This window comes from Corythoichthys intestinalis, chromosome 13 (genome assembly GCF_030265065.1).
Source record: "Corythoichthys intestinalis isolate RoL2023-P3 chromosome 13, ASM3026506v1, whole genome shotgun sequence".
Classification (NCBI taxonomy): Eukaryota; Metazoa; Chordata; class Actinopteri; order Syngnathiformes; family Syngnathidae; genus Corythoichthys; species Corythoichthys intestinalis.
The window spans coordinates 21,896,702-21,922,189 of NC_080407.1; the positions used below are offsets into that span (position 1 = coordinate 21,896,702).

The following is a 25,488-nucleotide window of genomic DNA, read 5'->3' on the forward strand; positions in this document are numbered from 1 at the left end:
GAAGGTGAGTTACGAAATTTTCAATTCAAAATCTTTTGTTTTTGCTAACATCCACTGTCAAGTCTAATGTATTTCATGTAATTTGTTAATGGAGCTAGGGCTTTTAATGTTTATATGGTTTAGCGATTGCACTCTCACTACATATATATAATATGTAATAAATATGAAGTGCGATAGCACTACTTCAGATTGTCCCTAGTTGAATTTATTTTTTGGCTTTTGACCTCAATAGTGAAATTGTAAATTAATTGTATGACAACTGTCTTTTTATCCCCTTATAATTATATATTTTCAGGTAGTTCATTCACAATGTATGAGTGTATGTTGTCGGCGATTAGCCTAGCAATGATCTTAATTGTGGTTATTTGTCAGCCCAAAACCCTCTAAGTATATCTTAAATGCATCTTACCGGATATAAAATGACTACTACATAGTCTGTGGTGATTTTTTGGTGCCCAGTTTTCACGTCGAATTGCAGCCGTCCATTTTGCTCTCTTTGGATCCCTCGGAATACGGTAAAACTTCAAGTCTCTCCTTCCATCTTCTCTGTTAGTGCAACCAACAGCCACACACGCCTTCACCATTTTGATTATTAATGTTAAGGAGCAGAAAAACACGCCGTAAATAGGAGAAATGTACGTAGCCGTAACAGGTTAACACTATGTTTTGACGGACAAGTGGGCGGTACCATTCAGGAGAGCGGAGTTGTGACGTCACGTGGGTAGGGTCTATTGCAACCAACCGCCACACACGCCTTCACCATTTTGATTACTAATGTTAACGAGCAGAAAAACATGCCATAATATGAGGAATTTAAGTAGCGGTAATGCATCAACAGTGACGAGTTGACGGACAATATGGCGCGGGGGTGTGGTTGTGACGTCATGTGAGTAGGGTCTATATGGGCAACTTGGAATTACCGTATCTTATTGATAGAATACCAATAAGAACTGCTCAACACTCCAGATTTAAGAGTACAGCATTTATCAGTGAAAAACTTTCAGTTGTTGATGTATGGAGGTTTTTGAACCCTGATAAAAAGGAATTCACATGGAGTAATGCTAAAAGGTCTTTGCAGTCAAGAATTGATTTATGGCTTATTTCACCATCAGGTTTACAATATGTCGCTGAGTCTTCTCATGACCTAGCTCCTTTATCTGACCACAAATTGATCTCAATTCATTTAATTGGATCAACACTACAGAAGGGTAATTCAAGAGGATTTTGGAAACTAAATAATGACTTGTTAAGAGACAATTCATTCTGTGATATGGTAAAGCGAACAGCGAAACAGATACTTGGAAAAATGGAGATGAAGCCAGTACAGAAATGGGAATATTTCAAATTCAAAATTAGAGGAATGGCAATAAAACGTAGTAAGGAAATTAAGAGAGAGAATTGCGCCAAAGAAATGAAAATGATGTCTGAATTAAACTCTTTGATGAGAAAAGACAATTTAACAGAGGATGAAGCAATCAAATTTAAAGGAATAAGAGAAGATGGTGACAATGCTTATATTAATTTGGTTAAAGGAGCCTTTATAAGGTCAAGGGCAAAATGGCTTGAGTCAGGTGAAAAGAATTCTGGGTACTTTTTTGCTTTAGGGAAACGAAATAGGATAAGGAATAATATTTCAGCCCTCAGGATTAATGACGTTATAATCACTGATCACCTGATAATCTCACAATATGTTGAATCATTTTATTCCAATAAATATAAATCAAATTGTAATGTTCAAGCTTGCAATACATTTATTGAGAATGTTAAATTATTTACTCCTAATATTTCAGAACACTTTAAACAAAGCTGTGAACAGCACTTGACCAAAAATGAAGTTTATGAAACCACTCTCGCAATGAAAAAGGGGAAAGCACCAGGTGCGGATGGCTTTTCGGTGGAATTCTATGTATTCTTCTGGGATACTATTGGAGATCATTTATTTGAAATGTTCAGGTAATGTTTGATTAAAAAGGAGTATGAAACGAGTATGAAACAAGGCATAATAACTTTAATACCTAAACCTGAGAAGGATCGCTTATTAGTAGAGAATTGGAGACCAATTACATTGTTGAACGTGGATTATAAGATTCTGTCCTCAATATTTGCTAAAAGGTTGAAAAGTGGTCTTAATGAGATTATAAGTGAAAACCAAACTGGGTTTATGGCTCATCGACATATCAGCTCAAATGTTGGACTTGTTTTAGATTTGCTTGAATACTCTGAAAATATAGAAACTGATTCACTTATGGTATTTCTTGATTTTTATAAAGCCTTCGATACAGTGGAACATTACTTTTTGTTCCAAGCGCTTCGAACATTTGGTTTAGGAGAAAAATTTGTTTCAACTATTGAAATGTTTTACACTGATATTGATAGTTGTGTTATGTTATATCTAGCCACAACTAGGAGATTTCCTGTCCTCAGATCTGTAAGACAGGGATGTCCAATTTCCCCATTTTTATTTCTGATTGTAGTGGAATTACTTTCGTTAAGTATTTTATGTAATCCCTGTATTAGGGGGTTGTCCATCTTTGGTAAGGAGATCAAAAAGACTCAACTAGCTGATGATAGTGTTATTTCTAAAAGATAAACAACAGATTGGATATGCCATTTCTCAAATAGATGTGTTTTCATTTGCCTCGGGATTGAAACTTAATAAGTCTAAGTGTGAAATCTTATGTCTGTATAAAAATGACGTGAAAACTTTGTATGATATGCCTGTTAAGGAGTGTGTTCGATACCTTGGGATTCATATCTGTAAGAATGCTAAGGAGCGTCAACAATTTAATTTCTCCCAAAGAATACAAAGAACTAAAACAATACTCAATATGTGGCTTCAAAGGCACTTATCTATTTTAGGGAGGGTTCTCTTAACGAAAGCTGAAGGTGTTTCCAGGTTTGTCTATCCAACACTTTCCTTAGAAGTCTTGGATTCTACTTGCAAAGCAATTAATAAAATGATGGTTGATTTTGTTTGGAAGAATAAGCACCATCATCTCAAAAGAACTCTGCTTTCTGGTTCCAGGACTGAAGGTGGACTTGAACTCTTGGACTTTATGGACTTGAATTATAATTTTAAGGTCAAATGGTTAAAAGAATGTTTAAAAGCACCAAACTCAATCTGGTATTTCATCCCGAATAATATTTTTAACAAGGTTGGAGGTCTTCGATTTCTGTTGTCATGTAATTACAAGTTCTCGAAACTTCCTGTTAAAATGTCAGGTTTTTATCAACAAGCCTTGTTGTCTTGGAAGTTATGTCACTCTCACAATTTTTCTCCACACAAATATATTATCTGGAATAATGAGTATATAACAAAAAGGAACAAATCACTCTTCATACAAAATTGGATTGATAAAAATATTATATACTTGAAAGATTTATTTAAAGGTGATGGACAGCTTCTTTCTTATGAAGAATTTCTAATAGAAAAATTATTTCCCATAAAGTTTAAAGAATTTCATTTTGCGTTCAACTCCATCCCCAGTGGAATATTAGAACTAATGAAAGAGTATAAAGGACAGAATGACCTAGCCGATGGTGAGATCCTTTATTTAAATAATATAGATCTTTTAAGCAAGAAATGTACAAATAAACATATAAGGGAATCATTCTATAGTAAGAGGAGAATTGTACCTCGTGGGAAATTATTTTGGAATGCACAGTTTGATAATATAAAATGGAGAGAGGCGTTGCTTGTTCCTTTTAAATTGTTTGTTTCCAACAAAGTAGGGGAATTCCACTTGAAAATTTTACATATTATATACCCGACTAACGTGTACTTGTCTCGTTTTAAGGATATTGACAACAAATGTACATTTTGTATGACTGAACCTGAAAGCGTGACTCATTTGTTTTATGGTTGCCCCATTAGTGTAAAGTTTTGGACGGATCTTCAGAAATATATTTTATGTCAAACTAAACAAAACATTGCCTTGTCAGGAAAAGCGATCATTACTGTATTCGAATCCAAAGATAAAAAAATATTTACTATATTAAATCTTTATATATTGCTAGGGAAATTTCATAAATCTAATTTTCAAAAGGTAAATCCGAACTTTAAGATTTTTTTGGTTGAATTTGAATCATATTTCACATCACTTAACATGATACAAAATAATAAATGCAAGTCTACTATAGAAGCTCATGCGAAATTGTTTAGTACTTAATTTCCTCTTGAAGTATTATTTATATTTATTTACTATTTTTTTGTATGTCTTATGGTGTAAATATGTTGAGATGGTTATATTCTATGTGAACTAGTTGTTTCGTATTATTTGTTATTTGTATGTTTTGTTGTGTTCAATTAAAAAAAACAAAAAAAACAACAACAAAAACTTGGAATTACCGTAAAGCTGTCGGCAGGTGCGCAAAACAAATCGGACGTCATGACATGACACCCATGATCCTTATAGGAGAAATGATAACGCTACGATCTCACTGATGATTTTTTTCTCCTATCATGTCAAAATATAGATTGAGTTGTATAAGAGAAATATTTTTATTTTGAAAGAGAAGTTGTAATTTGGGCTGTTTTTGTTTTTATTATTGAAATGGGCGGGTTTTACGGTGTGATTGGGCTGGAGTCTTTCCCATCATGCAATCCTGGTCGGAAATGGAAAAGCCTGGCCAAGGTGGAGCAGTTTTTTCTTTGTGCACGTATTTTTTCCCCCTAGATTTCAGCCACTTAACTAAATCTAAGTCTCGACGACGTGTCCAGCATTAGCCACATTACGGACTCAAACATCAGTCTTCAAGTCTGGGCACTCGTTGACGTTTTGTCGGCTACTTTAGCCTATCCTAGCCGGCTAACCGCTAACAAAGCTGTAAGGAACGTCGTCAAGCGTTCAGAAATTAAGTGAGAAATATGTTCGCGAGAACTACACCGGCTGCAGAAAAGTTCGAAGAGGAACTTTGTGGAGTAAAACAGGAGCCCCGACGTCACCATGATTCGACTGATTGCAAAATAATGCACGCAAAGGTGGTTCTTCGCAGACTCGAAGGTTGGTTCATGATTCGTATATTGTACATCAGTGGTCCCCAACCTATTTTGCTCCACGGACCAGTGTGAAGTGGGCCTTGTTTTCCTGGAACAGGTGTTGTGCCGAAAAGTCTCCTCCTCCGCGTGAAATGCCCCTCCTGAAGGGAGCGCTCTTTTATGACGCTTTATTGAGGTGAAAACATCAAATGTTTTCATGGACGCATTACAGTAATGGATTTACGACTGTAAAATCAGGGATAAATAAATGAATAAATTACACAAAATACTAGTACCTAGTACTGTATTTTGTTAACAAATCGTGGACTGGGCCACATAACCATCTTTAAAGATAATGTATTAGTCTACAGGTTTTCACGACCATATCCGAATGAGAATCCCTCAGGTATGACATTTATTAGTTTAAGCAGAGTAAAAATAATACATATTCACAGTACAAGATTTATTAGTTCAGGCAGAGTAAAATAATACATATTCGCAGTACAAGATTTATGTGTCATTTATTTATCTAAAACTGATTTTACAGTCGTAAATGCATTACTGTAATGCAACCATGAAAACATTTGATGTTTTCATCTCAATAAAGCGTCATAAATAAGCGCTCCCTTCAGGGGGGGCATTTCACGCGGAGGAGAGATTTTTCGGCACAACACCTGTTGGGCAGTGTCTGGCAGAAAATGACAATAAATATGAAATAAACACGAAGGGGCTGAAAACGAACATTAAGTGCAGTGAAAAAGTAGCTCTCCATACGCGGAAGCTTTTTTTTTTTTTTAACAGCGGCCTTTCATAAAACTGGACTTGGTCGCAGGCATGATGCTCTCAATGCATTCGGTTTTGTTGCCTCGTTTGCTAGCTTTTAGCCTCATATTATGCAGAATTTACTTTGTTGTAGGCTCCACTTCTGGCTCTTTTCCCGGTAAAAAAATATGGTAGAGCAGTTGTCCCCCAACGCAGAGATTATGGGTTCGATTCTCCACCCTGATGAACTCGTCTAAGTTTCTTTGAGCAAAATACTGAACACCACGTTGCTCCTATAGTGCTGTGTCATCAGTAGGTGGATGGTGAGATAGTGTAAAGCGCTTTGAGGGCCTTGAAATGTGGAAAGGCGCTGTAGACCCCAATCACTGTCACACAATCACGTGATCGCTGTATTGTGCCGCCATATTGTCCGTCATTGTGTGTCCGTATTAAGCCTGCACAATATATCGTTTGAACATCGCCATCGCAATGTGCGGATGCGCAATAGTCACATCGCAGAATGTGCAATTGATTTTTTTTTTTTTTTTTTAATGTTAACTTTTGTTATACTTCATAAAAGCAGCAAGTGTGCAGATTCTGCGTCCCTTTTATATACAGCAAGACTGGATAAACGGCATGATGTAAATTAGGAATGTCCCTGATCTGATCACGTCCCTGATCTGATCACATGATCGGAAATCAGGCCAATTGCTCCATTTTTCAAATGAACGGAATCAGGTTAAAAGGATCTTGTTTGTAATTTTAAATATATACAGGTAGTCCCCGGTTTTTGACGTACTCGAATTGCGCGATTTCGACTTTACGACGCCAGTCTCGCCCGCGATTTTATCTCGTTTTTTTTGTTTGTTTGTTGCATAAACAGTACCTTATTGTTCCTCACAATATCTCATAATCTAATTTACTACATTAATATGACGTGTTCTGTCCTCATTAAACGTGAAGTTATTCGGCTTTACAGACCGCAAATAAGGCAATTGTGCTTTTTGAAGCTTTTTACTTCCTCCACTTTGGACAATTTGTAAAACTGTGACACACATATGTACACTTATGTTCAAAACAACACACACTTTAACAATAAAACACTTGAGAATAATTGGTGTTCAAACATCCATCTAGTTTGCTCAATATGGAAATGTAGTAGATTAAATTAGCCTAATTTGGCTAAAAAAAAAAGTCATCGAGCTACGAAAGCTAACGTATTTACAATTCTCGTAGACAATCGCCCACACGGAACTCCAGAAACTGTAGCTGTAAACTTAGTTACAAATGCATACACAAACATATATTAGCGGACACAACTTACAGCCTTATGTGGGCAAAATTACGTGTGTCGCGAACCGGGGATCACCTGTTAAATGTTAATTCTTTCCAGTCGTTCAGGCCTATCCCAAAAATGGCTATTCAGGGTATGTGGTGAAAATTCTTCTAGTTTTAATATCGCAATATAATATCGCAATATATTGCAAGCCCCCCAAAAATCGCAATGATAGTTTTTTCCAATATCGTTCAGGCCTAGTCCGTATTGTCATTGATCGTAGTTTCTAAAGGTGGATTCACTTGCAAATCATGGAAGTCCTGGTGCTTTCAGACGCTGTAAACTCATTGGATGAGTTGCATAAAAGCCATTATTTGGAAAAGCTTCAGTCGATCCAGTCGCCAGATCCATATTTGATGCCCAAACCGATGTTTCCTCCCATCCCGTGCGTCAGAGCCCATCCTGAGACCACAAAATTTCCAATCATACTCCAGTTTATGTCACGATGAGGAGTCGGGTACCCAAAATCGGCACCGGCCTGCATACAAACCGACATTTGGTCAGCAGAGCGTCACCGTTGTCACGGTTATAAAATGAAACTTGATTGACAACGGGCCGGTGTGTGCCGATAAATATCTGCCCCGCGTGAAATGTCCCCTCTGACGGGAGCGCTTATTTATAACGCTTTATTGACGTGAAAACATCAAATGTTTTCATGGACGCATTACAGTAATGGATTTACGACTGTAAGATCAGTTTTAAATAATTACACAAAATATTAATACTGTATTTTAGTAACAAATCGTGGACTGGGTCACATAACCATCTTTGAACATAAATGTATTAGTCTACAGGTTTTCACGACCATATCCCAATGACAATCACACAGGTATGACATTTATTAGTTTAAGCAGAGTAAAATAATACATATTCACGGTACAAGAAAGTCGTTTCCGTGTGGGCGCTCCCGTCAGGGGGGACATTTCACGCAGGGCGGCTATTTTTCGTTACAACACCTGTTGTTGCGCTCACCTTCTTGCTACGCGACCGTGGCAACGAGCTTCGTAGTCTCCATCTGATGATGTCTGCGATCGTGTTGGCATCATATTGATGTTTTCACCGCTGTCTAACGGCTGTCGACACAAACGCATCATGGACAGAGATAAACAAACTGTGCTGCTTTCGAGATTTGCCCTTTCAACAATGGGCACACAGAAACTACTAAAATGACCGTTTATCTTCTCTGTTACTGCAACCAACCGCCACACATGCCCTCACCATTTTGATTACCGTATTTTTCGGACTATAAGTCGCGGTTTTTTTCATATTTTGGCTGGGGGTGCGACTTATACTCAGGAGCGACTTATGTGTGGAATTATTAACACATTATGATATAATTTCACATCTTATTTTGGTGTTTTGCAGTGACACTGATGGTTTTGTAAAGTTGTTAGCATGTTCTTATGCTATAGTTATCTGAATAACTCTTTATAGCTATGGCCACATTCGCGTTCTGCCTATGGCAGTGTATGTTCAATTGTATTATTGACTTTTTTTATCTTGAAATGGATGCATTTAGTTTGTGGCGCTTTCACGCCCACGTGAGGGCGCACTCGCACTTGTTTACGTGACACGCCAGAAGAAGACTGACAGCTACGTAGCTCTGAGTGAGTGAGTTAGCTAGAGAGAATAGACGGATGCGAACCTACTTTCATTGTTTATGCTTTTAAATCATCTCTACAGAGGCAACGCCTGCATGTATCATCTTTTCTGTTGTTGTTGTGTGTTTTCCACCCGCGATCGGACACTTAGAGCCAGTTGTGTGGTTGTTTGAACGATGTGCTAATGATAGCGAACGCATGCTAACCTGTTACTTATTACTAATAGTACCTAATTATCATTTATTTACGTTGATGCGAACCTGTTTTCTATCGAGGACCAAATTGATTCAGCAAATTATACGGACGTCCAGCATTGTCTTTTGGGAGTTCGCTGTACAGCCAGGACCGAGCTGTAGCGTAGGACAGTATATTCACATTTCGTTGTTCATGCACTGTACACTGTATATTTATTTAGCATGTTGTTCTCTATTGTATTTTTATATTAAATTGCCTTTCAAGATGACATGTCTGTTCTATGTGTTGGATTTTATCAAGTAAATTTCCCCCAAAAATTCGACTTATACTCCGGTGCGACTTGTAAGGTTTTTTTCTCTTCGTTGGGCATTTTATGGCTGGATCGACTTATACTCAGGAGCGACTTGTAGTCCGAAAAATACGGTAATCAATGTTATCGATTGTCAGGAAGGTTTTTGGGTTCGTTTACTAGGCGGTGATTCCTTGGACAAGCAGAAAAACAAGCAGTAATGGAAGGAATGTACGTAGCGGTAATATGTAAACACAATGAGCTGACGGACAATATGGCGGCACCAGTCAGGGGGGCGGAGCTTTGACGTCACGTGATTTGGGGTCTATACAATAGGCCTGAACGATATTGGAAAAAACTATTGCTGCGATTTTTGGGGGTTTGCGATACATTGCGATATTAAAAATATCTAATATAGTTTAAAAAAAAATTCACTAGATGACTTGAATAGCTGTTTGGAAGGACTTTGGATCATTGGATGACTCACCATGACCACAGTGGACAGTTATCTCTCGTTTTTCGTGGTTAATGGGAATGATGATTTTTAAAATGAAAAGTGTAAAGGAACAATTTGTATTTGATGTGCTATTTCAGACAACTTCTGGCAAATAGTGCATAAATAATGAGCTAAATATATTCAGATTGATGTCATGTTAAATTATACAAATTAAAATTGATGAATTAAAATGTATCTTTTAAATGCAGAAAAAAACATCAGACTTGCAAGACGTGGCGGCTTTTATTATGGTGAGGTGGTGCGCCACACCCTTCCTTGACTGACGCTGGAATGGTATAGACCCCAATCACATGACGTTACAACTCCGCCCCACTGACTGGAGCCGCCATATTGTCCGTCAGCTCGTCGTGTTTACATATTACCGCTACGTACATGCCTCCTATTTCGGCGTGTTTTTCTGCTCTTTAACATTAATAATCAAAATTGTGAAGGCATGTGTGGCGGTTGGACTTGAAGTTCTACCGTATTCCGAGAGACCCAAAGAGGAGAGCAAGATGGACTGCTGCAATTCGACGAGAAAACTGGGCACCAAACGATCACCACAGACTATGTAGTAGTCATTTTATACCTGGTAAGATGCATTTAATATATACTTAGCGGGTTTTGGGCTGACAACCACAATTAAGATCATTGCGAGGCTAATTGCCGACAACATACAGTTTCAAATTCAAGATGTTTATTTCTTCCGCCATCATTATTTTTAAAATAATATTTAGCACGTTTTGGTCTTCAATTATATTTTGAAGGTCTTAAAAATAATTCAGTATGACTTTTAAAATATATATACATAAATAACCCTGCAACAGATTTATTCATCAATTAGTTGTTGCAGCCTTGGGCTCAATGGGTTAGAGTTGAGAACCCTGTTGAGATTTATTTTCACTTTCCGTAGATTAAACTCAAAATTAAATTATATTTTGAAGGTCTTAAAAAATTTTCAATTTAACTTTTAAAATAGTGCAACAACCCTGCAACAGGGTTAGGCCTGGGCTCTTTTATGCTTTTATTCCTTTTTAATGTATTATATGAGACTTTTATGTTGATGTCTTCCTGATTTTAATGTAATGTCAAGCACTTTGGATTTATTTGTCTTGGATTGGATGACAATAAAACATGAATAAACAAAAAAATGGGCAGGGAGGACTTTTCTCCAACAGAAAACAACTTTGGGGACACAAGTTTGCCAATGAAGAAGTAAGATTTGTTTGTGGTCTTGCAGATTTATATGTCAGCCAAGCCCTCCAGTCTTCATGCGTCAAAGGGGAGGAGGAAGAGTCGCAATGCTTCAAGGTGGAGGAAAAGTCCGTTCACATTCAAGGTCATCCCAAGAATTGTTTTTTTTTTTTGTTTAGTTGAGAAAGAAATCCTTCTCACAAGTACGAAAATGTCTTTCAGTCTAATATAGACCCCACTCACCAACGTCACACAATGACGTATCGCTGTATTGTGCCGCCATATTGTCCGTCATTTTGTGTCCGTATTCTCAATGGTCTCAATTTATCGTGCAATTTATAGTGCAATTCATGGAAGCCCTGGTGCTTTCAGACGCTGTGAACTCATTGGATGTGTTGCATAAAAGGCGATATGTGGAAAAGCTTCGGTCGATCCATTCGCCAGATCCATATTTGATGCCTAAATCGATATTTTTCGACCCGTTGTCTTCGCCGTCTCTGCCTGACATCTGCTATCCTGATATCTGAAACCCAGCCCATTCTCACGAAACTTTGAAAAACTTGAAGAGCAGCACTCTAAGCAACATTACCCCGTGTGACCCTTTACTTCCAATTTTCTAAAATGGCGACAATCAATAAAAAAAATAAAAAGTTGACCGCGATGGCCGACGCTTCAAGGATAAGTGGATATTGGACTATTTCTTCAATAAAATACTCAACAACTGTGTCTGCCTCATTTGCAAAGAGACAGTCGCTGTTTTCAAAGAGTTCGATGTGGCGCGATATTACCAAACAAGACATGCTGACATGTACAACATTACAGGGAAGATACGCAGCGAGAAACGAAAGCAACTTGAAGCTAGTTTAATTTCACAGCAGTAGGCATGTGCCGGTTACCGGTTTCACGGTTTACCGTGGTGTGAAAACGTCGCGGTTTCAAAACCACTAAAATTTTCCGTCAGACCGTAGGACGGTATTCGCTATTTTTCTTGTGTCAAAAATGCAGCCAGAAGCGGCTTGGCGCAGCAGCGCTCACCCCCTCCCGTTTGTTGCTGTGTGTGAGAGTGACGCTATCGGCTACACAGCCAGCTAACCCAAAAACAATTACTGCAAACATGAGGCGTACTGTTCTTCAATTTAGTTGAGCTCTCAAATCGTGGTAAGTTTAATATACAAAATGAATACATTTAAAATGTTGTACAATTAGATTTTTCCATGTGAGTAGCTTCCACAGATTAGCACCATGGAAAAAGTTCGCCAAAAACAAAACACACATTTTCCTTTCAAATTCAATATACAAACTAAGTAAAAGCTTACAAAGATGAATGTTAGCCTAGGCTTAGCTGGGAGAGCAACCTACGTTGAGTGTTACAGCCGCAGAGTGAGAAAACAAGCTTGATTCGCTTGAATGAAGGGGAAAAAGTGATAGCATCAAAGATCGCTAATTGCGAACAATGATCTTGCCCTAAGCACAAATCCACGTTCGCTGGATCAAGGTGAGGTCTCACTCCCAATGTGTTTTTATTTTTTTATTTATTTTTTTTTTTTAGATGAAACCTTTCCACAACAATATTGACATTTTAACTAACTTATACATTTTTACCTAACTTATGAATTCCTTATGTTCTTTTTAACACAAAGACATGACATCATGTAGACTAGAGTTGACACAGTGGCTGAAAATGGTGAAACTTCACTTAAGCTTTTCCACCCTCAAAAAAAAGTCATGCAGTATAAATTTTAAAATTTTTTATTCAGAAGTGTTTTTACTTTATAGAAATTATTTTGTTCTTGCTGTAATCTTGTGCAACTTGAGCTGTGGCTGTGAGTATAGTCTATAAGTTATATTTATTTTAATTTTATTTCAAATATTTTTTTATTGATAATTTATTTATTTTAACACTATATTCATGTTCCAATTTGCAACTATGGTTTTGAAAAAAAAAATCCTGTTCAATGGGAAAAAAGTTTTTTTTAACCCATACATCTCAAAATTTTGGGGAGCTATAATTGCAATACCATGATACCGTGAAACCGCAGTATTTTTGCTCATGGTTATCCTACCGTCAAAATCTCATACCGGCACATGCCTACACAGCAGCTGTATTTCGCAAGAGCCCGAGTGTCGAAAGAGAAAGCCACAAAGGCGAGATTGTTGAAATTATGAATTAAAAAAAGAAATAATAATAAAGCAATTGTGACACACAGAAGGGCTTGCTAAAATTTGTTTAAATATATTGTTCTACGTAAATCAGCCAAGGTAGCCCCCCACATTTTTACCACACCAAATCTGGCCCCCTGTTTAACTGATGAGCCGTAGACGAGGCCAGCTTCTTTCACTTGTTACCAGCTAAATATTATTCAAAAAATAATGATGGTGGAAGAAATAAGCATCTTGAATTTGAAACTGTATGTTGTCGGCGATTAGCCTCGTAATGATCTTAATTGTGGTTGTCAGCCCAAAACCCTCTAAATAGATATTAAATGCATCTTACCAGATATAAAATGACAACTACATAATATGTGGTGATCGTTTGGTGCCCAGTTTTCTCGTCGAATTGCAGCAGTCCATTTCGCTCTCCTCTCCGGGTCTCTCGGAATACGGTAGAACTTCAAGTCTCTCCGCCTATCTTCTCTGTTACTGCAACCAACCGCCACACACGCCTTCACCATTTTGATTATTAATGTTAACGAGCAGAAAAACACGCCATAATAGGAGGAATTTACGTAACGGTAATGCGTAAACACGACGAGCTGACGGACATTATGGCGCGGAGGCGTGGTTGTGACGTCACCGGAGTGGGGTCTATAGTGGATTTGCTTTCTTAATAGCTGTGCAATATGCTAAGTAAAGCGGAACTAAAATACAGCGCGGTCTTCGGGACGCAAAAAGGAATGGACAGAGAGTAAGCATTCGCCACAAGTCATGCCGCTAGATAAAAAAAGCTGACAGCCGCTACATACAACGCCCAGTTGCTACAAACTTCGCCCACGTTGCTACAAACTACGCCCACATAATGCTACAGTAGATATCACATGTATATCGAACTAGATGCGAAATGACAGACTTGGTGGCGTTAGCACATGTATAGAGAACTAGATGCGAAATGACAGACTCGCCGGTTAGTAAACAGCCGCCATCTTAAAGCAGTAGAATTCTCAGGAAGGCTCTGTTGTAGCGAACCTCATTAACTTTTTATTTTAAATACTCCTAAATCAGCAAAATCTTGCGTGAATCTATCTTTAAATGATGAAACAGTTTTAAAACTTTCACATGTCGAAGGTAGACAGAAAGTAACTAATGAAATAACGGGAGATATTTTAACAACTAACGGTTAATTTAAAACTAGCAGGGTTTCCCATAGGATATTTTGAAACTGTGGTGGTGGGCTGCATCGGAGTCGGACAGCCTCACCATGTCGAGGCACAGTGAATTTTTTTTTTTCATGTTTTTTCACCCAAGAAGAACCATAACGAAGATATATTTGAAATACAATGCCTTGCAAAAGTATTCGGCCCCCTTGAACCTTGCAACCTTTGGCCACATTTCAGGCTTCAAACATAAAGATATAAAATTTTAATTTTTTGTCAAGAATCAACAACAAGTGGGACACAATCGTGAAGTGGAACAAAATTTATTGGATAATTTAAACTTTTTTAACAAATAAAAAACTGAAAAGTGGGGCGTGCAATATTATTCGGCCCCCTTGTGTTAATACTTTGTAGCGCCACCTTTTGCTCCAATTACAGCTGCAAGTCGCTTGGGGTATGTTTCTATCAGTTTTGCACATCGAGAGACTGACATTCTTGCCCATTCTTCCTTGCAAAACAGCTCGAGCTCAGTGAGGTTGGATGGAGAGTGTTTGTGAACAGCAGTCTTCAGCTCTTTCCACAGATTCTCGATTGGATTCAGGTCTGGACTTTGACTTGGCCATTCTAACACCTGGATACGTTTATTTTTCAACCATTCGATTGTAGATTTGGCTTTATGTTTTGGATCATTGTCCTGTTGGAAGATAAATCTCCGTCCCAGTCTCAGGTCTTGTGCAGATACCAACGGGTTTTCTTCCAGAATGTTCCTGTATTTGGCTGCATCCATCTTCCAGTCAATTTTAACCATCTTCCCTGTCCCTGCTGAAGAAAAGCAGGCCCAAACCATGATGCTGCCACCAACATGTTTGACAGTGGGGATGGTGTGTTCAGGGTGATGAGCTGTGTTGCTTTTACGCCAAACATATCGTTTTGCATTGTGGCCAAAAAGTTCTATTTTGGTTTCATCTGACCAGAGCACCTTCTTCCACATTTTTGGTGTGTCTCCCAGGTGGCTTGTGGCAAACTTTAAATGAGACTTTTTATGGATATCTTTGAGAAATGGCTTTCTTCTTGCCACTCTTCCAAGGCCAGATTTGTGCAGTGTACGACTGACTGTTGTCCTATGGACAGACTCTCCCACCTCAGCTGTAGATCTCTGCAGTTCATCCAGAGTGATCATGGGCCTCTTGGCTGCATCTCTGATCAGTTTTGGAAGGACGGCCGGGTCTTGGTAGATTTGCAGTGGTCTGATGCTCCTTCCATTTCAATATGATGGCTTGCACAGTGCTCCTTGAGATGTTTAAAGCTTGGGAAATCTTTTTGTATCCAAATCCGGCTTTAAACTTCTCCACAACAGTATCTCGGACCTGCCGGGTGTGTTCCTTGGTTTTCATAATGCTCTCTGCACTTTAAACAGAACCCTGAGACTATCACAGAGCAGGTGCATTTATACGGAGACTTAATTACACACAGGTGGATTCTATTTATCATCATCGGTCATTTAGGACAACACTGGATCATTCAGAGATCCTCACTGAACTTCTGGAGTGAGTTTGCTGCACTGAAAGTAAAGGGGCCGAATAATATTGCACGCCCCACTTTTCAGTTTTTTATTTGTTAAAAAAGTTTGAATTATCCAATAAATGTTGTTCCACTTCACGATTGTGTCCCACTTGTTGTTGATTCTTGACAAAAAAAATTAAATTTCATATCTTTATGTTTGAAGCCTGAAATGTGGCGAAAGGTTGCAAGATTGAAGGGGGCCGAATACTTTTGCAAGGCACTGTATTTCATTAGCCAGGCTAATGTAGCTTTCAGCTACGGTACATGAACGTAAAATGCGTAGCTGATTACGTTACTCTACATAATAATCCGACTTTTTTTCTCGTAGCAATAGTACGACTTACACCTCGTATAGTGACCCAGGGGTCGGCAACCCAAAATGTTGAAAGAGCCATATTTGACCAAAAAAAAACCCCAAACTGATATAGTATGTCTGGAGCCGCAAAAAAATTAAAAGCGTTGTGTAAGCCTTATAATGAAAGCAACACCGGGTATATGTATCGATATTAGCTATATTAGCCTTCTATCAAAATGACTAAGTTGGCTACAAATACATAATTAGCCTTAATGATTAAATGTGTTTTCCCTGCAGTGGATCCTGTAGAGAATGACGTACCACGTGACTACTCTGTTGTCTGGTGCCCCCTCAAGTTTAACTTCATTACAATATTAATGAATTGAAAGAATGCTTATGTCATGTTTGTCTTCCAACAGAAAACGTCTCAAAACAAAAAATATATTTCCCTCCCCCATCTTTTTCCATTTTCAAAAATATTTGAAAAAGCTCCAGGGAGCCGGTAGGGAAGCGCTAAAAAGCCGCGGGTTGCAGACCGCCGTCGTAGTCCTTCTCTTTCCTTTTATTTGGCCTTAATACGTACGACATTACCACAACAATACGAGTCCTGTCAACTGACCCATTTCAAGGAGTGGGGGGAAATTCTAATGGCCGTGTAAAGAGGTTTATTAGGTTCGGTGATAAAGTGAAGGTTTTTTTTTTTCGTAAACTACATTTCCTCACAAATGCACATCGAGGTACCATTAACTTAGCAGGGAGTGGTGTAAGAGTCATTTTTCGAGTGTCCCAGAGAGCTCGCAAAACTTAAAAAAAGCACATTTACCAAAGTTTCATCAGCCGTGATTGTGTATATCCTTCCGCCAAAACAGCCTGTAAAAAGTACGGCTGCCCCTCGTCGTCGAAGTTAGCACAGCGGCGCTCCCTGCCTCTCTGCGCAAATTCATTTAAACTTGGCCTTCCATCTAAGACGGCCGTCCACCGCTCACTTTCGCCGAAAAGTCCGATCCAAACTACTGTAATACGGGGAAGAAAGAGAGAAGTCGGTATTGGCTTACCCACTTTATTTTGGTAACAATGATAAAGAAAAACAATAACAAAATATCAGCGGGCTGCCTTGACATGCGACCGCCATTTCTCGCTATCTTGCCTGTTCTCCCTGCCATTCTTCGTATTCGCTTCCCCCTGCGTCACAGCTCCCCAGTCCGATCGTCTCCTAAGGGGGCCCCGCATATACGGACATTACGATACACAATGAATAGGTTGCCGATGAATTCTTTACTCTCGGCTACCGCTAGTTTGAAACGGCCTTAATTTTTTTTTTTTTTTTTTTAATAATAATAGAATATCTCATTTGCATTGCATTGGCTTTTATTTTGGTGTGGCGGTGCGCCACAATCTCTTGTACAGTATGTAGGGGAATGCCTGACTAGCGATGGGAATCGAGAACCGGTTCCGATAGAAAACCGGATCCATGTGTTTCAGTTCCATGGAATCGTTTGGCAGTCTATCTAACAATTTTCTTATCAATTCCAACCAGCACGAGTTACGTCATGCTACTTCTGTGTTCTCCACTGCTGGAGACACTGCTGGACACAAGTCAATAAAGAGCACGTATCCTACCTGAAAAAGCAAACATGCTTATTTTTCTGCAAAATAATTGTTAATTTTGCACTATGCACTGTTCTGTTGTATTTGACAGTATTTATCTTTTTTAAAAAATATATTTTTGAGTGCTACCAGCTCAGATGTCCTTTTAAAAAGGAGGATTTTTTATTTCTATTAGAAAAATGTTTCAGTAAAATGTTGCACATTCTTGTGTTTTTGCCACGGTTAACATTCAGGCTTTGGGCCTCTTTTGACCTTGTGGTCTTTGTCCACAAAACAACTTTCTTAAAGGGGAACTTTAAACTAAGGTTGGCCAACCATGTTTTTGAATAGTATCAATGGCTAAACAATTATAAGCATATTTTCATTATTTTTTTTAACGCAACCCTTCCAGATTCTTTGTTTAACCCATACCAACGCCCTTGACAACGAAAAAGCTTTTCTTCGGCAATCTTCGGAAATGACGTCACACCTAGAACTTCTAGTTTGTGTTTTATGAGAGCCGCTGACAGGTGACAGCTGACAAATAGCGTGTTGGTTTAGCGTGTTGGCATTTAGTCAATCTCGCAGCGAATCAGCGAGCGCGCAGGTCACGCAGTGAATCATGGGAAATGTAGTCTCGGGACAACACTGAAGTGGTGCTTTGTAATCTGTTCGCTTGTGTGAAAAAACTACATTTCCTCACGCCATTAGACGCCAATTCCTGCCGAGAGCTGTGCCGAGCTGTGTTCTAACTTTTCCATAAGAACTGCTCCATGTGTTAATAAAGAGACAAGGTTGTCAGCACATCGTGTGTTCGATACATTTGTAAACAAAAAGCTCATAACAGGACGCTATGCACAATCCGTTTAAGAGACGCTGGAGTGGGAGGCGAGGAGGAGATCGGCGAGAAGCAAAACTTCGCAGTCGAATGTGGCGGCAGTCCGCTATTATTTTGTTTTCTTATTGTTGCCACAATAAAGTGGAGAAAGCCATCGACGACTCACCTCCTTCTTTCCCCCCAACGTTTTTATATTATTATTTAATATGCACAAGAGCTGCCGGATCTGCCAAAATGTCATCAGATAGACAAAAACATAACATTATGTGCAAATGCCTGCATCTTCAAATCACGAAAATAATAACAGCCTATATCTTACCAATCTTGTAATCTCGATGGGTCTTGTCTCCATTCCATGTCAGGTAGTCTAGGCACATTGATTAGCGTCTGGCAAATACATGTTAGATCCAACATAAAATTCCAAGCTCCTCTTCTTCCTCCAACTCTTCAAAAACTTGGATCTCCTCCCTTGCGCTCGGTCTATCGCTTATATCGCTGTTTGAATCATTGTTTGAAGGGCTTTGTATGGCGGCCGTATGGAGCGCTGCCATCACTGTTCTCGGTGTGACGTATCACTTCCGGGTTCGTCCGTTTTCAGGCTCAAACTTCAGAAACGCGATTATTTTGTCAAATATACAACATATAAATTATTTTTTCATACTTTATTTGGTGGACAATGTTTAATTACTTTATTTGTGACCCTATTTGGCATGTGAAGAAATTAGTTCACACTACTGCTTTAAGCTGGCAATCATAGGACAGCAAGCCGATCAGTAACCAAAAGGCCTCTCAAGAACGTAACACAGTAAAATGCTAATATTTGCTAAATGCTATAGTAAGGTTTATCATTCAGTGATGGAAAAATATGGCCTATAGAACAGTAACAAAACTTTGCATACTGGCAAAACGGGAGTGGAAACAAACGCACACATCCCAATCCACAGACACAGTGCCAAAAGTATTATATATTATCGGGCCTATTAATAATGTTATCGGACTTATTGGGATGACGTCATAATTCCTATTATTGGACTGATAATTATTGTGCACCTCTAGTGAAAATATATCAAAAAAGCGAAAGATATATTGTGATACTTTGTAGCCCAAAAGGTTATCGATATGCTCTCACCAAGAATCGAAATATCCTTTTGATGATGATGAAGCTTTTTATTTCCCGCATGCACAAAGAAACCAAAATACAATATAACTCATGTTGGCATTGGCTCTCGACCTCGTACTCGTTTTCTGTTCTGGAGGCTTTCATAAAAATGGGAGTCGGCATACAAATACTGAGAGTCTCAGGGTGCACACACATTTGAGAATCTGACTCCATTATATACCTCACATTTTACAATCTAGTGGGCGTTTACTTTAATCATTCAAACCATTGGTCAACAGTTCTGGGGGTCATTTGTGACTTCCCCTTATTTGATTATCAAAGACTTGAGTAGACTTAGGGGGATCATGTTACACCTTTGTGTTCTTCAAAGGAATAAGATGACAGGGCTTACTTTTACGACACCAAATGATAAATGTTAAAACTAACCAGAATGTGAGTGCATGATTGCTTTAACTAAGAATAAAAGGTTACATAATGCTACATAATGTATGCAAGTAAATATATGAGTATATAACACTCAGAAAAATTTGCCCTCGACAGGGAGTGTGAAAAGAAAAACTAATTTAATTTCGTGGGATACTTCTGTCCTTTTTAAGTCCAGACAATGAAGAGACAGGCAAGAAAAAAAACAAAATCACAAAAACAACTAAACCAATAGACAACCAACTAGACCAGCAGAGTTGGCTCATCAATAATAATTCTCAATATACATACACCAATTCTACAAGAACAGCAACAAAAATTGTCAGTAAATGTCATTACATTGTGATCAGACCCTTATACAACAATTTACATTTTTGGATATTTTGACAGTGCTTGAAGTGTTTGTCTATTTTTTCTTTTATAGTATTGATCAGGGTCCTGGTCCGGAATTCCTCAGCCAATTCTGAACCAATATTTACACACAAAAAAACCCAAAAAAAACTTTAGACAAGTTTCCTGAGTAAAATATGGGCGACGGCATCTTGGACAATGTCTGCCTCGTACTTCCGGTTTAGAAAAAAAAATCAGTTGCGGTTGAAGTTAGCAGTGTGTTGACGAAGTTAAAACTGCAAAATCAAGTCAGAGAAACCAACGGAATCTCTAAAAATGGATTCTGCACGCTGTAGATAAGACGTAGATGAGATTGGGTGATTGTTGTTCTCACTTCGTTGAGCATTCCTGGACAAAATTATAACATCAATTATATCATTCAACGCCGAATTTTTGGTCGCATCCGTATGCGAAACAATGTCTCTTGTGTCTCAAAATGAATTTTTTTCACTTTTATTCTTTGATGAATATTTTTTGAAACCCCACAATGCACTGAATCCACGCAACGTGAACCGCAAAGTCGTGAGGGATCACTGTACTCGTCTTCTCCAAGTTTGCACAAAGAAAAGACTGGTCGATGACACGGTGGTGGTCCATAAAATATATCAATGGTTTTCTTGTCTTGCAGGATTAAAAAAATATCTTGGTGCTGAGCCAGAATCTCCTGACGTAAAAGAGGATGTTGAGCTCCCTCAAATCAAAGAGGAGGAGGACCCAGAGCCCTGTCAACAGAAGCAGCTTCCAATCAAAAAGGAGGAGGAGGAGCTGCCATCTGGTAAAGAGGAGGAGGAGCATATCACCAGATTGACTGGTGAGCCCTTGAAGAGTGAAGATGGTCCGAGTGAGGCAAGCAGAGGGCCGGAGCCTCCAAGCGGCAGCAGCTCAACAGAAGGATTGCAAGCAGACATTGACATCGCTCCATCAGACAGAGATAGCGCCACGTCACACTCACCTTACAATGATGATGGTCATAAGACATCTCACGGTGACGACAAACTATGCAAATGCTCTCAGTGTGGGAAAACCTTTGCTAATAAGTATACTTGTCGGACGCATATGAAGAGCCACACTGGTGAAAAACCGTTTGTCTGCTCAGTTTGTCATCAAAGATTCACTCAAAAGCAAACCTTGAAACAACACGAAAGAACCCACACTGGCGAAAAACCTTTTACGTGCTCAATTTGTGATCAAACATTCAGTCACAAGCGATCCTTAAGACGACACACAAGAACCCACACTGGTGAAAAACCTTTTTTCTGCTCAGTTTGTGATCAAAGATTTGCTTGGAAGCAACAATTAAAAGAACACACAAGAACCCACACTGGCGAAAAACCTTTTTTCTGCTCGGTTTGTGATCAAACATTTGCTTGGAAGCAACATTTAAAAGAACACACAAGAACCCACACTGGCGAAAAACCTTTTGCATGCTCAATTTGTGATCAAAAATTCTGGCACTACAGCAACTTGATATTCCACACAAGAATCCACACTGGTGAAAAGTCTTTTTCCTGCTCTGTTTGTGGAAAAGGTTTTGTTCAGGAGGGAAACTTAAGAAAACACACAAGAACCCACACTGGCGAAAAACCTTTTTCCTGCTCCGTTTGCGGCCAGAGATTCTCTGAGAAGGGAAACCTAAAACAACACACAAGAATCCACACTGGCGAAAAACCTTTTTCCTGCTCAGTTTGTGATCAAAGATTCGCTCAGAAGAAACACTTAAAAAGACACACAAGAACCCACACTGGTGAAAAACCTTTTTCCTGCTCAGTTTGTGGTAAAAAATTCCCTCGGAAGGAAGGGATGAAGAGACACGTGTGTGTTGGTGTGATAAGCAAAGGCCAATGACTGTTTTGCATGTCCTCCATGCTGGCTTCATCAGATTTTGCACACATGACGATTGTTTTCCGTAAAACTTCCATGAATCCTATTGAGGATTGGCACTTTTGGTGCCTTGCTTTGTCCAATTGTTGTATGATGTACATCCACCTTATTGCCTAAACCTCAGCTGATTGCACGCTCTCAAGTTTGTCATGTCTGTGTGCCTTCTCAGTTGTTTTTCTTTTCTTTCCTGTGCATGATTCAGCTGCATGGGCAGGGCTGTTCAGCACATCTCTGTCACGTTAGGAGCGCTCATTATTTAAAGACTCCTGTGTGTGCGAGTGTCGGACTTTTGCTTTCTTTGTTTTACTTGACTTGTTTACTTTGTTTTTGGCCTTTTCTGGCCATCGACGCCTTTCCCTTGGTTCTCTCGCCGACTCGGTTCGTGCCTCTTTTTGTTTGTATTTTTTCCTCACGTGTTCTGGCGTGCTCCCTTGGTTTTTTTTTGTAATAAATTCTCCACAAACTTCCTCGTCTGTGTTAGATCCATATTAGATCCATATTATACGGCTCGCCGTTTTATTACAAAAGTTGCGTCATTTATAACGTACTGCCCCTTTCAAACTACACTTTTCACATTTAATATTTGAAACATTTATTCGTTTTCCATGCCGCTTTTCCTCACGAGGGTTGAGGAGGAGATGGAGCCTATCCCAGCTGACTACGGGCAGTAGGCAGGGTACACCCTGAACGGGTTGCCAGCCAGTCGCAGGGCACAAGGGGACATACAACCATTCACGCACACATTCATACCTACGGACAATTTAGAGTGTTCAATCAGCCTACCACGCATGTTTTTGAGATGTGGGAGGAAACTGGAGTTCTCGGAGAAAACCCACACAGGCACGAGGGGAACATGCCATCTCCACACAGGAAGGCCGGAGCCTGGGATTGAACCCCTGATTTTAAAACATTTTTGAAACAGCAGACCCCAAATTCCCCCCAAAAAATCCAAATTCATTCAAAGTACTGTCATCAAATAAATATGGAAAATTAGAATATATTGTCACTTGTTTATTTTTATTTTTATTTTTTTAATTCAGTCCACTGCATTTAAATGTACTTTTCATCTTTTATCCTAGTATTCGTTGAAAAGAAATTGTGAGTAACTGCTTACAACTTCTGATTTAGAATAGAAAAAAAAAAAAAAAAGGTATTTATAGATTTATTTATTTTGTGATTTTGTTTGTTAAACATTTTTTTTTGTTTCAGCACAACTTCATCTACATGAACTTTTATTATAAGTATAGTATAGAATTACGGAGCCCCGAATGGGACCTGGAAGAAGAAGAAAAAAAAAAGAGGGAAAATGACGTTGACGTTAAAAAAAAAAGTGCCCTTTAAAGGGTATGACAACACCTGGGGAAATGCTAATATTCCATCATTTATCCATCAACGCATGCCTTTTGAATTCATATCATGCCACTTCGTGTAATTACACACATAGCAACACCAAGAAAATGATAGAAATTACCGTATTTTTCGGACTGTAAGTCGCGTTTTTTTTTTTTTTTTCATATTTTGGCTGGGGGTGCGACTTATACTCAGGAGTGACTTATGTGTGGATTTATTAACACATGATATAATTTCACGTTATTTTGGTGTTTTGCAGTGACACCGATGGTTTTGTAAAGTTGTTAGCATGTTCTTATTCTATAGTTATCTGAATAACTCTTTTTTTTTAGCTATGGCCACGTTCGCATGTTCAATTGTATTATTGACTTTTTTATCTTGAAATGGATGCATTTAGTTTGTGGCGCTTTCACGCCCACGTGAGGGCACACTCGCACTTGTTTACGTGAAGAAGAGTGCTCACACGCCAGAAGAAGATGGACAGCTACGTAGCTCTGAGTGAGTGAGTGGGCGAGTTAGCCAGAGAGAATAGACGGCTGCGAACCTACTTTCATTGTTTATGCTTTTAAATCATCTCTACAGAGGCAACGCCTGCGTGTATCATCTTTTCTGTTGTTGTTGTGTGTTTTCCACCCGCGATCGGACACTTAGAGCCAGTTCTGTGGTTGTTTGAACGATGTGCTAATGATAGCGAACGCATGCTAACCTGTTACTTATTACTAATAGTACCTAATTATCATTTATTTACGTTGATGCGAACCTGTTTTCTATCGAGGACCAAATTGATTCAGCAAATTATACGGACATCCAGCATTGTCTTTTGGGAGTTCGCTGTATAGCCAGGACCGAGCCGTAGCGTAGGACAGTATATTCACATTTCGTTGTTCATGCACTGTACATTTATTTAGCATGTTGTTCTATATTATATTTTTATATTAAATTGCCTTTCAAGATGACATGTCTGTTCTATGTGTTGGATTTTATCAAGTAAATTTCCCCCAAAAATTCGACTTATACTCCGGTGCGACTTGTACATGTTTTTTTTCTCTTCGTTGGGCATTTTATGGCTGGATCGACTTATACTCAGGAGCGACTTGTAGTCCGAAAAATACGGTAGATCGATTGTCAAGCTAAAAGGACCCACCCCCAAGATGCCGGAAATCTAGCATATTGTGTGCGTGACGTCACTATAGGGAAACAACCGGCTCAGTGCTTAGTACTGAATGGCGGCGACGATGGCGGACAATTTTGTTTCTAGTTGCAGCGACGAATCCGACGTAACGAACATTCTTCTAATGGTGACGAGGAGAGTTATGAACCTTTCTTTGGTGTTTCGGGTTATCAATTTGAGCCCAAACGAAAGCCATTGCAGCGTAATGAAAGGATTATTGAGGGGAGCAATCACACTGATGAAACACCGGCGGCAACAGCAACACCGAATGGTTTGTTTTGCATTTCTTTTTGTGAAGCTGATACACCGTGACCACAAAATAATGTATTGAATTATTATTATCATTTAATGTGCTATCATCGGTTTTCGCTCTGCCAACTGACACAAATATGAACTGGATTAGAGGATTTGTTCTATATATTTTACGAGCGATAATTTATCCATGTGTGGGGGTGGCGTGGCTCAGTGGTAGAGTAGTTGTCCCCCAACCCAGAGGTTGTGGGTTCGATTCTTCACCCTGATGAACTCACCTAAGTATCCTTGAGCAAGATACTGAACCCCACGTTGCTCCTGGTGCTGTGTCACCAGTAGGTGAATGGCGAGATAGTGTAAAGCGCTTTGAGCGCCTTGATAAGGTGGAAAAGCGCAATATAAGTATAACACCATTTACCATGTGTCCAGTCCTAAATCCAATTCGTGATATGTTTT

General features: G+C 39.0%; 1 protein-coding gene across 2 annotated transcripts; it reads left to right on the top strand.

Annotated features, from left to right (window-relative positions):
- The first annotated feature begins 4,581 nt into the window (after positions 1-4,581).
- LOC130928072 (zinc finger protein OZF-like) lies at positions 4,582-25,488 on the top strand. 2 transcript variants are annotated; one of them, XM_057854294.1, is made up of 3 exons: positions 4,582-5,003; positions 10,898-10,996; positions 21,007-25,488. In XM_057854294.1, exons 1-3 carry the CDS (start codon positions 4,868-4,870, stop codon positions 22,221-22,223), a joined length of 1,452 nt encoding a protein of 483 aa, XP_057710277.1. In that variant the 5' UTR covers positions 4,582-4,867; the 3' UTR covers positions 22,224-25,488. The 2 variants fall into 2 exon arrangements, with proteins under 2 accessions (XP_057710277.1, XP_057710278.1); XM_057854295.1 differs by lacking the exon at positions 10,898-10,996.

Excerpts from the sequence above, each read along its gene's own strand:
- LOC130928072 (XM_057854294.1), top strand. The coding sequence starts at position 4,868 with ATGTTCGCGAGAACTACACCGGCTGCAGAAAAGTTCGAAGAGGAACTT. Across the intron at positions 5,004-10,897 it reads GGTTCTTCGCAGACTCGAAG|ATTTATATGTCAGCCAAGCC; the intron begins GTTGGTTCATGA and ends GTGGTCTTGCAG. Across the intron at positions 10,997-21,006 it reads AAAGTCCGTTCACATTCAAG|GATTAAAAAAATATCTTGGT; the intron begins GTCATCCCAAGA and ends CTTGTCTTGCAG.